The sequence below is a fragment of the Podarcis liolepis genome (genome assembly GCF_965112155.1).
Source record: "Podarcis liolepis genome assembly, chromosome: 10".
NCBI classification, from domain to species: domain Eukaryota; kingdom Metazoa; phylum Chordata; class Lepidosauria; order Squamata; family Lacertidae; genus Podarcis; species Podarcis liolepis.
Genome location: NC_139562.1, coordinates 36,060,245 through 36,075,153, shown reverse-complemented (window position 1 = coordinate 36,075,153; position 14,909 = coordinate 36,060,245). Strand labels below are relative to the sequence as shown.

General features: G+C 38.4%; 1 protein-coding gene across 4 annotated transcripts in view; it reads left to right on the top strand.

The window, feature by feature from the left end:
- The window catches only part of VEZT (vezatin, adherens junctions transmembrane protein), a 34,726-nt gene that overhangs the window by 7,369 nt on the left and 12,448 nt on the right, over positions 1-14,909 (top strand). For 3 of the 4 annotated variants that reach the window (XR_014516490.1, XM_083462904.1, XM_083462905.1), the window contains exons 2-7: positions 2,455-2,589; positions 7,320-7,409; positions 8,804-8,979; positions 10,529-10,804; positions 12,853-12,990; positions 14,116-14,263. Coding sequence is in view for 3 of the 4 variants with exons in the window: in XM_083462904.1 (XP_083319030.1) it covers positions 2,455-2,589; positions 7,320-7,409; positions 8,804-8,979; positions 10,529-10,804; positions 12,853-12,990; positions 14,116-14,263 (963 nt within the window). In the remaining variant the exon portion in view is untranslated. Of the gene's footprint in view, positions 1-2,454; positions 2,590-7,319; positions 7,410-8,803; positions 8,980-10,528; positions 10,805-12,840; positions 12,991-14,115; positions 14,264-14,909 lie in introns of all 4 variants that reach the window. The other variant, XM_083462903.1, reaches the window with a different exon arrangement.

Genomic DNA, 14,909 nt, shown 5'->3' with positions numbered 1-14,909 from the left:
AAAGAAGTTTCAAGATGTTGTTGGGAGTGTCATCTGTTGTTTATAGTTCATTATATACTAGAATTGCTGTGGTTTAAAGCAAGAATATTATTGTCTGCTAATCTAAAGGAGGTTTTTAAGTTCCACTGTTAATGTGGTTAAGAGTTAATAAAAGGTTAGATCCAGAGGAGATATCATAAGGTGGGAGAGGGAGGAAACCAGAGAGATACTAAATGGAGAAAGTCTTAGTCATTTCCTTTATAATGCATCAGCAGAAATTACAGAGGTGTGGCTTTGATTTTAGAAATACTGTAATGAATTGGATGATTACTCAAATTTGTGTCTTGGTTTCAATTTCACTCATTAAAACAGGTAAACAATGGTAGCTATGCATAGTATGACAAGGGAATTGATGAAAGATAAGTTAAATCTTTCTAAATTTTGGTGTTTCTTTCAGAAACTTCTCTGTTTGCTATTTGTTGTCTTGAATTTTTTTAAATCTTTGTGGTATGTAGTTCAGTTCAGTAAAAATACATTAGATCTTTTCAGTAAAATTAGCCAACTAGTTGCTAAGGGTCTGGGGCATGCATTATTATTTATTAGATTCTTTACAGCATTCACCCTGATACACTGTGTTTATTAATACTTCACTTACCACTACACTATACATGTACAGGCAGGTTCAGCAGAAAGATAGGGACTAGTTCCAGGGTTCTTTAGACATATATGCTAGGTATGTACCTGAAAGCTGTAGAGATAAAAGCTTCAAGTTGCACATATTGAGCAGTTGGTGCTTTCTGAGAGAAACCCCCCTCTTTCCAATCAGGACACAGCCTTGAAAGGAGAAGAATATTTCATTTTGAGGAGACTGTAGTAGTGTTTCATCTTACCAGATTGCCATTGCTTGAGTTCAAAAGCACTTAGCATCACTGGGTGTGTGGAGGAACTGTGGCTGAGAAGAAACTTCTTAGCCTAGGAGTGGGGAACGTGTGTCCCTCCAGATGATGTTGACTCCAGCTCCCTTCTGCCTGAATCAGCACAGCCAATGTTAAGGGATAATGGGCTTGTAGATCAACCACATTAAGGTCACCAATTTCCCACTGCTGTATATGACTCTTTCCATTATTGTAGGGTATGGCTAGAGGAGTTGACCTTTCAGCTGTTGGAGCTTTGAACTATAGCTTCAGCAGGGAGGAGACTGGGTTCAGTTGATTCCTCCTAGCTGTTGCTCCTAATGTTGTACTTATATGTAAAGGAGTTGGGCCCTTTGCTGTTCCCTTAAGACCTTAAGCTACTTGCTTACTACAGTAACCATAGCAAAGTGAAAGCTTACTAATACAAAGCAGCATTTGTCTGATTCATTTTAGTAGTTGGAAACACAACTATTGGGTGCTAATATAAACATTGTTTTAATTTCTAACTAGAACATTGTCGCCAAATAATTGGCTATTTAGTTCAAATTCTTATGTTAAATTCAGCTCTCGTCTTGTTCTCTAAACCTAACAATCCTTTGTCTCCTAGATCTGATTATCAACGGTGTTCACATCTCCTTTGCTTATCTGTTTCTTACTTCACATAACCTATGAAATCTTCTGTCCTGAAGCCATATGTGTAGTTTTGCTCCCTCCCATTCCTGTTCCCCTAAAGCACTCTATGCCTTCACCACCTACTGTATTTTTCCCTTGGGTTTTTCAGCCTATTGTTTGCTCTCACTTCCTTCACCTCTCATGATTCTTGGCTAGGTTCCCAGCCTGCTCATCTCTCCTGTTTCTTCTTCCTGCCTAAAAAGCATCCAGCCACTTTAAAGTTTTAATGCTCTATCTTATCGTCTTGTATTTTACTTGGGCATCTGTTTTTACCAGCTACTGTTGCTAAAGTTTCTGTTCCTCAGGTTATTTCCCCCTTTTTTTCAACAACCTCCTTCTCTGGAGTCAGACTTACCTGATTCTGAGCTGTCCAGTTTTCCAGGATTTCTTCCTATTCACCTTTTTTGTTATGAGACTGCCTCCCATAACTCCTCTTTAGTAGCCCTTGTGTGACACTTTTCTCTTTCCTTGCAGAAACTCGACTACCAGTATTCTGTTGACAACTTCATTCCTTGAGTAGTTTAAACGTTTGTGAACATTCCATGATACCACATTTGCTCAGCTAGAAGCTTAGCAGTAAATCCCCTAACACACTATAATGTAGAACGGACTGTTTATAATTGGTCCAGAACAGGTTAATTAAGTTTTTTCATGTCATGAGGAAGTTTGGTTGGACTTTGGCTGGAGGAAAACAAGAATACTAGTCTTATTTCAGTATAATTTGTAGTTACCTTGATTGTTTAAATTGTGGTATTTTTAACATCTGCCCTGAGACTATTCAGTGAAGGGTGGGCTATAAATAAAAATAATGAATGCATCTTGAACTCAGAATACTTCATATAAACTAATTAATTAATTAATTAATTATACCTTTAATTTTTTATTTTAGAATTCGCCACTTTATCAGTACTTACAGGACGTAGGACATACTGATTTTGAAGTATGCTCACCATTGGTACAAAAGCCGGAAGAATGTACATTCGAAGAGGGGCAAAAAGACATGGCTACAGTTGCAATTCAGAACGTAAGTACTCAATTTGGTAATTCAGCTGCTACATAATCTATCAAATGAAAATCCCAGCCTCTATTTAAAAATGGACTCCCTTCATAATGTGTATCCTTTGTCTGCATTTCAGTGGTATTGAATACCGTGCATTATTGTGCACTGTTTATTATTAACAGTTTATTATTGTGCAGAGCTAGTCCTGCCTTTGCATCCCTTGTGCAAGTTGTCCAGATGTTGTTTTTAAGAGGCAGCTGGAGTCAGGTGATGGTCAGGGTTTTCTCCCCACCACCCCTTACATACATCAGTAAGATCCTACACTCGCTGTCCCCACTCTGTAGTCATGGTATCACTTTATTTTAGTCCTAATTACTGTACTTATTTAATGTTGTAATACAAATAGTTTGAGTTCCCTAAAAGCAGTCCAGATTCATCCACTGTGTTCTGTTGTCAATCCCCCCCAACCCACTGCTCTTTTACATCATGCAGCCTAGAGGAGAGGGGGATGATATAATGCATATGGATTATAGTTAATAGCTTAATGTCTGTTGCATATTGAAGATTTTAAAAAAGTAAGATGAACTTGCTTTAACCCAGCATGGTAAATCATTATTTTAACCTTTTCCTTTAGTTTGCATTAGATGCCATATAATAAGTGTACCACTCAAATTTCACAGGTTTTTAATTGAATAAATCTCCTAAATACCGTTGAATTTGTTCAGTATTACTTTCCCCCTCCAGAAACATGTCTCATTCTGATCTGGCTCAGAATCCAATTATAATAATGAAAGCTGAACACTGACCAGTTTCACTATAGCAGAGGAAGAAGCATCTTTTTTCCTGATTAACTGGGGGATTAAGGAACATGCTAGGACTCATTTGCCAGTGATCAGTCACTTGTACAGTAGCATGTAGAGCATGCATATGGTCATGCATGCTTTTGTTCAGAAGAAAACACAGCAACCTTCACATGGTATATCAAAGCCTGGAACCCACCCTAGACTGCTCAGAAGTGAGTGTTTTAATGAAGATTGAGTGTCTAAAAAAATCATAGGTTTCAGAGAATCTTAAGTTTCCTGACTCCCATACAATGCAACCCTATGTATATCTGCTCAGAAGTAAGTTTGAGTCCAATGGGACTTAATTCTAAGTATGTGTGTGTGGAATTGCACCCTTAGTTAAGAATGCTAAAGTTAAATAAAATATCGGCAGAACTTCTAAAACTAGTAATCAGTAGCTTGCGTGACATTGTAAGGAAAAGGAAAAATGTGTAAGGTGGTGGTGAAGTTCAGGTCCTTTTCCCATGTCAGCTGGGGCCTCATTTGTAGGGGCGTGGGGTGCAAGAAGAGAGGAACTGCATATTGCAATTCATCCATATCATCTGCTGAGCTCTCACTGTGTCTCATTGCCCCTCCATATTGGCGATTTGGACAAAGATGGAGCAGGCAGGTGCTGCCTCATCCAGAGCATTCAGGTACCTTCTTAGTGCAAGGTTCTTCCTGTGCAATCAGTGTTCATTTTTCAGGCAGTTTCTCCTGTACTTTTGACAATAAACCCCGCTAGGGAAGAGAACACCTGCATGCTGCTGCTCATTTTGTTTCAAAAATGCAGTGTAATTAATTGTTTGCTAGCAATGTATGCTAAGCACGGTGAACTTGTATAAGGATAGCACTGGTCACATGCTGGAAACTCATCCATTTTTATGTCATCTCTTCATCTTCAGCACCTAGCTGGAGCATGCTTGGCCCAGTTATTTCTGCCTGTCTGTTCTTGATAACGGCGAGTTCTTTTAATGGCCATTATCCATCTATATGCTAAACGAAATCATGGAGGAAGGGACTTTTCTGCAGACTTCCTTGGCTATGACTCTGCAGGCCAGAGGCTTTTCTACTGTCCCAAAGGGGAAGGAAATGAAAAACCAGTTGGCAAAATTTGATGATCATATTCTGAAAAACATGATGTTTTTATTCAGCTATGGTCATGGCATGATGCAATAGAATTGTTAATAGCCAATGGCCTCGTTCACGTCACAGTAAACCATAATTAAAATTGTTAAAAATAGTTCAATGGGATTGAGCGGCATGAAATTTCAGGTGCTTTGCTCTTCCCATGCTGCTGCCATGCTGTGTAGGAAACAAGCCATAGTTTGCCTTGCCATTATGTCCAAAGCCAGTCTGGTGGTTTGTTTTCCCCAAACAGTAAATCATAGCAAACCTCCTAGGTGTAGCTGCAGCAGGACTAAGGGTGAAGCACTTGCAATTTCAATAGCATGCATCGACATGCAGCTCATTCACACTAAGCCAGGGATAGGGAACCTGTGGCCCTCCAGGTGTTGCTGGACTCCCATCAGCCCCAGCCAGCAAACTTAGTGGTCGGAGATGGTGGAAGTGGTCCAGCAAGATCTGGAGGGCTGCATTCATCCATCATTTATTTAAAACTATGGTTTAACATGTCTTACAAACCAGGTCAATGAGTCCAACATAATGAGTCCACAATGAGACCAAAAATAAAAGTTCATAGTGTCTATTTTAGTTCTTTTACTTCTGCTTCTGAGATTTTTCTACCACTCTGCAGTAAATCTGAAGAACACTGATTCATTGTCAGCATTGTACTAACGGCAGAACTATACATTATGTTCCCTATCCCACGTTTCCTACAATATGCTAATGCAGAAGTCCTTGGTGGGCTGTTCAACTCTTCATCCAGATCTAATTTTACCCTACAAATGCATAATGGCCAGTTTTTCAACTGTTTCCCCACCCCTCCCCAGCTGGGCTCAGAGACTAGAAGTCTTGTTTGTCTCTGCAAAGGTGAGGCGGAGATGACCTGGGGGAGGCATGTGGAGGGAGAATTGGCAGTCAGAAGGTTGTATACTGTTTCTTCTGTCCTCACCTGCAGATGCCTGAACCTTGCAGGCATGTATTTCAGAAACCTGTGTCTTGCTTATATAAAAACCCAGTGCTGGCATAAAGAGAACACCTTTGTAATTGGGGACCTCTGCTGGAATTGAAGAACTTGGAGTCTTTATTTTCTGCCCTCATTTTCTGCTCTCATTTGCATGTGATTGTGGAAAATGGCTTGGTTTAAACTTCACTATTCAATATAACCACTTCTATTGTTGTTGTTGTTGTTGTTGTTGTTGTTGTTGTTGTTGTTGTTGTTACACTTCATCTATAGATCTCAGGGCAATTCACAGCATAAAAATTCAAGATAAAACCGCAAAATACATAATAAAACAAGGGGCGGGGCATCACACCCACCCACAATTATCTATAGATGATAATTGCAGTTCTGGCACCATTTTTTGGCAGAATTGTAGCTTGTGGTTTTAAATCCGAGAGAAACCTTTCAAATAGAGGAGGGCAACCAAGATGACCAAGGGTCTGGAAACTAAGCCTTACAAGGAGCGCTTGAAGGAGCTGGGTGTGTTTAGCCTGAGAGGAGATATGATAGCCATAGTCAAATATCCTAAGGGCTGTCACATGGAAGAGGGAGCATGCTTGTTTTCTCCTGCTCTGGAGGGTAGGACTCGAGGCAATGGCTTCAAGTTACAAGAAAGGAGATTCCAACTAAACATTCAGAAAAACTTTCTGACAGTGAGAGCTGTTTGGCAGTGGAACAGACTCCCACAAGAGGTAGTGGACTCTCCTTCCTTGAGGTTTTTAAGTAGCGGTTGGATGACTACTCTGTCCTGGATGCTTTAGCTGAGGTTCCTGCATTGCCGGGGGTTGGGCTAGATGACCCTTGGGTCCCTCCCAACTCTAAGATTCTATGATTCTATATTTCCTACATTTTTGCAATTCAAAATCATCATTTTAGACCTTCCTTTTGTAATGGGTTGAAATGAAATATATATTTAGCATACTCTAAATATATATTTAGCTGTGAATTAGAGGCCCAGAAACACTAAAATTAGAAATGAACAGTAGTTCCTATATTTACCAGGAAACTCAGCAGGCTACTTCCTTTTCATCCTCTAGTATTGCTGATGACTACTCTACATATACTAAAAATAGCTTATTACAAAAAAATCATATTTTGTAATAATCATTTTCATCTCAAGTGTTGCTGATTAAAATGATTCCATGTTGAGTAATGAACAGTGTGATAATGAAAGCAAAAATCCTCTTTAATGAAAATTCACTTGGCCAAAAAACAAAGTGAATATTCCAGTTTTTTCTTCCCAAAGTAACTAACCATATATACAAATACTTATACAATAGAACCTTAATAGGCCATTTCATTAGGCAACTGTTGAAAACTTGTGTATCAAAACATCTTTTGTTTTTTATTGAAATGAATTGTATAGGATTTTTGTTGTAATGAATATTGTGATGATGTTTGCAGGAAAGCTGGAGATTCTCAATACGCATCTAACAAAGCATGCATTTATAGCTTGCCTCTTGCTAAGGAGCAATTGTGTTCAAATAATTTATGCATTTAAAAAAAAAATAGTTCTTGCTGCCCTCAGTACATTTGTGTACACAGTTATTTCAACATGAAACAGTTCCCCATCATATTCTCTATTCCTTGTCCTTTTTCGGTGCCTTAATTGTGATGTTGGTCAGAACATTATAAACACTGGTGTGCTGGTGTATTTGACTCTTGGTACAATGACCTGTGTTATTTGTAGGCTTAAGCTACTTAACAGACATCATCTTCACATATGACTAGACCAGTGGAAATAAATGAAGGCAGTTTTTATGATAATTATTATATTTATTACTACTGTATTGATTTTTTTTTAATAGAAAGACGTCCTATCAAACTTAGCTGAGAAATTTAAAAGCTGGATTTCTTTTTTACCATATAAGAAAAAAGATGAACTACTTCATCAGTTGGTAAGCTGCAACTCTGCAATTTTCCCTCAACAAGCTTTATTTAATTCCCAGATAAATAAATTTCTTCTACCTTTTTTTTTTTAGCTAAGCCAAAAGCTTGTTCTCTACATGACATAGCAAAGTATGGCAAAGTGTTTAATGTTCAAATCTGCATAAAAGAGGAGGGGGGACCAAAGCTCAAGCTCTGCATATGTTCTGATGTTTTATGAATTATTGCTTAATCATTTCTGTAGCCTGGTAGAAGCACACACCTCTTGCTTCCCAACCCTAGTTAAAATTACCTACACCGTCAAAATCTTGTTTTGTGATTTTGTTCACAAACTTTGTAATTTAAAAATGCTGTTTTCAGCTTTAGAGTGCTTTAACGAAGAGTTCTAGATCTCCTTTAATTTGAGAATTGCTTTTGAAAGATTCTGTCTCTGTTAGTGGCTTATGACTTGTATTGTTGTTCACGTGCGTGGCCAAGTTTAATTTACAAATCCATCTAACTTCAGGGCTTATTGTTAACTGAATTTATCTTATTACTATGTGCTTTGTATTTCACAGCATCTCAATTTATGGTTGCGTGTGTTCATTTCAGCAAACTATTCATATAGCAGAAGTGATCTTAGCAGTAATAAGCAGTCACATAACCATTATTGAGACTTTCCATAGAACTAAGAAGTCTTTGGCATGCTCCTCCTAGTTCCCATACCCTAATGGGCAGGGTACAAATGCTGTTGTTGTTGATCTGACACAACCTGAAACTAAGCCAAAGCATGTGCAACTGAAACAACCATATATTGCTTTCACATTAGCCTTTCCTCCACTTCTCTCTTCTTCTGCCGTTTCCCATGTTGAATGTTAAGATCTTTGCGGCAGGGATCTGTCTTCAGTTCAGTAAAGAACTATGCAGACTTATGGTGCTATATTAGCAATAACAACAGCAACCACAGAATGCATTACATCAGCATTGGCAGCCCCCTTTTTGTCCTGAGGGCCACATTCCTCTTGTCACATCTTCCAGGGGCTGCAAGCCAATGATGGATATGGCCATCTCATAGAGACGTTCTATCACAGGCACAAATTTCCTTCACCTCAACGGATGCATGCACATAAGCTGAGGAGGGAAAGTTATCATCCTGTCCAACCAAATGATCAATTGGATGACTGCAGAGGGGTGGCTTGCTTCCTTATCAGGGGCACTGGGCCCACCTCAGCTCTGTGTCTAGTTGAATCCTGTCCCCTGCCTGTGGGGTCTTAGGGGAGGCAGAAACATTTGCCTGGGTGGTGGTTCAGACTCCTAAAGTAGGAATTGGCCATCCTTGTTTTATATATTGCATAGTGATGGGGGGGGGATATTTTATTTGACAAATGCTTGTGTATGTGAAAGTGCTGTTTTTTCTCAAATTAAGGATGTTGGTTTTCGCTCGGAGGCTCTCTGCACCATCCTGCAACAGGAAGTTCTGCTGCAGGAGGATGTTGAACTGATTGAGCTACTTGACCCCAGTATCCTGTCTGCAGGGCAGCCCAAGCAACAGGAACATGGACATCTTCCAACGCTACGCTCCCTAGCAACTCCTAATATTTGGTATTGCCTTGGGCTATCTGCATAGATTACAAGCTCTGTTGGAGGAAGTATCTTGCTCTTCACATATATAACCTCTTAGAGAACAGGAATTGTCTTTCTTTCTTTCTTTCTTTCTTTCTTTCTTTCTTTCTTTCTTTCTTTCTTTCTTTCTGGTTCTTATTATTCAACCTTCTATCCCATGGATTTAGAATTGACTTCACCTTTTATGTATTCTTTGTTTTGCATTAATTTGTTCAGTGTACAGCAGGAGCATATTTTCTTAGGTGTTACATTTTGAAGATGGTTATCCACAAGTGTGCGTGTGATATTCCCTTCTTAACAGTTTATTACCCTATCTCTTGCATTGATTTTTACTGCTCTGGCAATTGATAAGCCCATTTTTCTTAGTGAGCTTTCTATTTTGTGGGCCTGTGTTCTCGGCTACTTTAACATACTCTCCCCCACCCACCTCCCTGTTACGTTTATTTGAGGATAATGGAAAGAGTGTGCTGTTTCACACAAATTCAGGTTTCTTTGGATTTTGCATCATTTAATTAAAATCTTTTTTTCTCGTCTTGGGAGAGGCTCACTATACAAGCCTGGATGTAGAATATATATGAATATTATGTCTCTGGTTCATTTTAGGCAATTCTGTTGGTTTTTCTGCTCCATTCTTTAGATTACATTGGTTGCACACATAATGTTGTAATGACCAATGTTTCAGGAAGTAGCATTTGATACGAAAATGCAAATTTGTCACAGTTTATAACGTGCAAGAAGGGAACTAGAGTTATTCATGTTGAATGTTTTAGTGTCCCTGCAGAGACTTGTATTTTGCAACAATTTTGTAACAATTCTGCAAATGTGACAAAAGCAAGTGAGAGAAGCTTTGCTGTTGAGCATATATGGTTTTAAGAAAAATAATGAGCAAGCCATTTGAAATGATGCCACGAAAAGGTCTTTCATATTCTGCTTTAAAGGAAACCAAGTGTGCACTTTTGGACTGTGATGGTCAGATAAAATGAATCAGAAACTTGAAAAACAAAACTCTCAGTAGATCAGCATTTGGTTCCCTGAAGAAATATGTCCCCCTTCTGCTGTCCTATTATATTGGTATTAGCAGGGTAATTTTTGAAAAAATGTTTTAAAAGAAATCAAGGACATACATTTCACACAAAATAATACCTAAATTAGAAATAGCATGAATTCCTGTTCTTACTGCTACCATTTGTTTTTAAGGCAGAGAGAGCTACTGTTACCCAGTCACAGCTATACTAAGATACTGGGTTTCTTGATTAACTTATATTGACAGCTTTTACTTATGTTTCAGGGGAGCAAAAATACTTTCTTAAAGACACTTTAAAACATAAAGATCCATCTCCAGAAAATTGAGTTAGGACTCTGTATAGTTCCATACCTATTGATATCATGGTTTCCTTCATATGACAATCATACTTTTCATTGCTGTTCTTTATTTTTAATGAAAGCTGGGCAACAGCTGGCATGCCCAGAATCTGAGCAAGCTGCAAAAAAGCAAGATGTGGCTTATACTGGCTATTTTGTTTTGCAGGGATATCTCATTACTATTTGCCTTCATCAGCGTGCTGTTTATTCTTCCGTCTTCATGGAATGGATCTCTTGGATTGGTGGGGGGAGTAGGCTTGTTGGTTTACATGTGCATACGAGGTTTGGACACACTGAACACAGCCAAGCTGCAAATGTCTCTAAGAAAATGCCAGCTCCAGCTGGAAGATATGGTGACTAATTGTCGAGCCTTCACTAACCTTGTGAGAAAATCTCTACGGCTCATTCAAGAAACTGAAGTCATTTCCAGAGGATTTACTCTGTGAGTCTGATTTTTAGGTTATTTTATTAATTGGTTCAAGCATCCCTGTTTAACCAGGAGTGAATAAACTTTTCCTTTAAAATGTCTAAATCTAAGATGTTTCACTTATTCACACAACATATTTGTCACGAAACTCAAGTCACTGGTACCTAAATCAAGCTGATTCGTGGAAAGGAGATAACAAGGGCATGAATGGGAATGACGTGGGTTTTGATACATTTGGCGCAATTTTTTGGCAACCTCCGCGTTAAGCATTTAAGTAAAAAGTACCTGCAAAAGACACACGCATTGAAGAGCTTCACAGCTGGTTGGTTGTGTTCTTCCTGGTAGTCTGATAAAAAGAAAAAGGTCAATTAACTCATAATAAACAATTTTTCGTACTTTGGAGCTGAAGGAAGCCAAATTTACATGCAAAACAAACATTAGATGTGTGTCTCGCCTAAAAAAACCCCCAATCCTGATGAAGCAGCTTTTAACTTTTTCCAAGTGCCTGCTACAAACTTTCCTCAAGAGATTCATTCCTAAATTTTCATATGCTTTGGTTGCAAATATACCAAATTCAAAAAGTGCACACTTCTTTTGGGGACCAATTTTTACTTCACAAATCTTAAAATGTTTCGTATTTAAGATTCATTTGTATTAAGATTTCATTTGGATTTTGCATTATTCAAAACCATATTTCCTTACAATTTATTTTTCTCCTGAATGACATGTAATTTGCTTAAGAATAGTTTTAGAGAGATGTTTTAAACATGTAGAACATTATACGGGTTATGGAAAGCCCTCTTCCACCCCCATAACACTTCGGAACCTTTAAATGCAACATAATTTAACATCATGTGTTTAGGGGATTATTTGTTTCCAATTCTGCTTTTAGATGAATGGCTACTCTGAGTTATAAGAGTCAAAATTCTTCTAGATGTATATTGGCTTCAAAGATTACTTCTAACATACTTCATAAAGAACAAGAAACAGCAATACTATCCAGAGTTTGTTGCTTAAGCATTCTCATGTGTACATAATATTTTAATCTCTATTTACAGAGCATGTGCTTCTAATACTAGATCTGCTGTGTAGTTTGCAAATGCAAGCAGCTACATGTATAAATAAAAGTGTAGCCATCTTACAGTAAGCGAAGTTCCCAAACGCAGAGAATTAGTCTGAATTGAGCTTTACTGACAAAAAAAGAGAGATTGTCTTGTGGAATGTTTAGGCATGGGGTAAGACAATCCAAGCTTATTGTTGGCAAGGTAGCATACAATTAAGAATAGTTAATATTATAGTTAAAACGGTACTTCAAAAGAGCTAAGTGTTAGCTGCAGTCTGAGCAAACCCTGAGGCAAAATACTTATATTTTATTTTTGCAGATGGACCGTGTGAAGAAAATAGTCTAGTTCTCCAGCTTTAAAACAATAAAAAGTTAGTGGCTAGGATCCAGCTCAGAGAGAGCATTAGCAAAAGGCACTTCCATTTCTGAATCTCATCAATTGCTTCATGATCTGCAGGAGCAGTTTTTCAGGGTATGGAGCAAGGAAGCCTCTTAATCATATCATGTGCCAGAAGCAGCTGCAATGGGTAGCTGCCACATGCTCACTATTAAGGATTTGGAAGACCACAATAAACCTGTGGCTCATGCCTTTTGTCACTTAGCTTCTTCAGTCTGAAAGCCTGGCAGAAATATATTTCTTTATAAAAACATGAAATATAGGATTCTGAAGACTGGGAAAGACAGATAGGAATTTTTGCATATAAAGACAGAAGCAATCCTAAAAGTCATGATATTTGTTTATGTAAATGTGTTGTCTTTCTCGTCACTTTTAAAGCGGGATTAAAGTTTGAATGACTTTATACATCGCTACTAGCAACGTGTGGGCTTCTTTAATTTGTATAATAATGAAATAATTGATCAATTTCTCGATATGCATGAAGGTATATTACATAAAATGAAAACATGTAAGATTATAATACTGATTTATTTTGTATTTTTATCATTACTTAGGACATCTGTACAGTTGTATCACATTTTACTTTTCAAGTTTGCTTGACAGGGTCAGTGCTGCTTGCCCATATAATAAAGCCGGACAGCATCCTTGTCAGCATCTCATTGGTCTTCGGAAATCAGTTTATCGGTCAGTACGAGCCAACTTCAGAGCGTCAAGACTTGCTACCTTGTATATGCTGAAACAATATCCTTTTTTAAAAAAAATAGGACATACTGGAAAAGGCTAAATAGATGTAATGCAGAATTAATGATTGCTGGACCTCTTTTTATGTTTATGTTCATTTTGTCTCAAGAACTTAACATAACTTTGTGTTTCTTGTCCATGGCCTTAATATCCTACATATTCAGTAACTCCATTGTTTGGTTTTCTTCATAACAATTTTTTCAATCTACCATGCAGCACATGCGTCCCTTTATGCTTGCAAGAACCCTGGCTAAGTTAAGGACTGACCCACTTCATGGCTGAGTGGAGATTTGAATCTGGTTTCCTTGGTGTCAGTTCAGCACACTAACCCTGGGATGGGGACCCTCAGGCCCAGCAGCCAAAGGCAATCTTCCAGGACTCCCTGTCTGGCTTTCATGACTTTCACCAGGCCACATTCCTCACTTGTGCACTCTCCTTAAATGTTTTTGCCTGGCTTGAATATTCTGATAATGCTTCTTCCTTTCCTGGATAAAGAATAGAGAGGAGTGTGTGTGTGTGTGTGTGTGTGTGTGTGTTGTTTGTGTGTGTGTGTGTGTGTGAGAGAGAGAGAGAGAGAGAGAGAGAGAGAGAGGGAACTAGCCTACTGTACAGAGATAAAATTTTATGTACATGGCTCAACTGCAATTCCTCCTCCTGTCTTTGGAGTAGAGGTAATAGAATTGCAGCGTTGGAAGGGACCATAAGGATAATCTAGTCCAACCCCCTGTAATGCAGGAATCTTTTGCCCAACATGGCGTGCAAACCCACAGCCTTGGGATTAAGAGTCTCATGCTCCACCGACCGCACTATTTAGCCATATGTTGAAGTGTTGAATATGTTGAATATTGTATGTGGTATTGATTAGTGTTCTTTTTAATGTAGATAAATTTTGGCATTCAATAAAGATGGATTAACACTTGAGACGAATCCTGTCAGTTTCAGTTTTGTTAACAGTTTTTTGTTCATGATTGTTTGCTAGATAGAAAAAAAACACCAATCAAATCACTTGTGGGGTTTTTTGGGAACGAAAATGTCTTTATTCTGAAACTTGTTAGAACTATCTCATGTTTGCCCAAGTTGCATGTCATACAAAAGCTTCTTTAACTGCCTTAACACTAACTAAACTTACCCACTGAATTCTGAGAGCGACAATGTGACAAACTACATCTGTGTGGTGCCTTTCAAAGACTTGGGCCTTGGACTCAGTGAAGAGCAGGTGTCTGAGGAAGAAGCACACAATCTCACAGATGGCTTCAGCCTGCCAGCATTAAAGGTAATCCAGCCTTCAGGTTTAACATTGGCCTATTTTGTAACTACTTTCCACTTGTAGCAATTAAGCAAGAAAACCTGACTGAGCCTGTTAACTAACTTTAAAAAACCCATCCAGTCCAGGGCTCAAGTCAGCTGCCTGGAATATATTAAGTTAACTTACATCTTTGGGCTGGACTCGTTTGTTACCTTTCGTTAGCTTTAGTTGTGGACTCTTGATATTTATCAGAATAAATTGCTATAGCATAGAAAATTGGGAAATCCCTGATTTTCATCTTTTTTCTACTATTTAATATAATTGTTTAAAAAGAGGGCACTGGATGAGTTCCAGCAGTTATAGGCCATTGAGGTGGATCATTCATTTATTTATTTATTTCATTTATTTATTTACGGCTATTAGCCCATAAAATATGTACAAACATAAAAAAGCACAAAGGCTTAAAAACCGAAATATCTGACAACAGAAGGTGAGCACTGCGATGCAAGGGTGGGTCATTGGGCAGAGCCAAGTAACAGGATGTGGCCCGGAGAGCTCCAAGGGACGGTTCACAGAAAAGGAAAACTGAAGACGAGATCCGACATGCACTCTCATCATAACTGTCCGATTAGATTTTGATGTTGTTGTTGTTTTTTGGTGGTTTTTGCGTGTG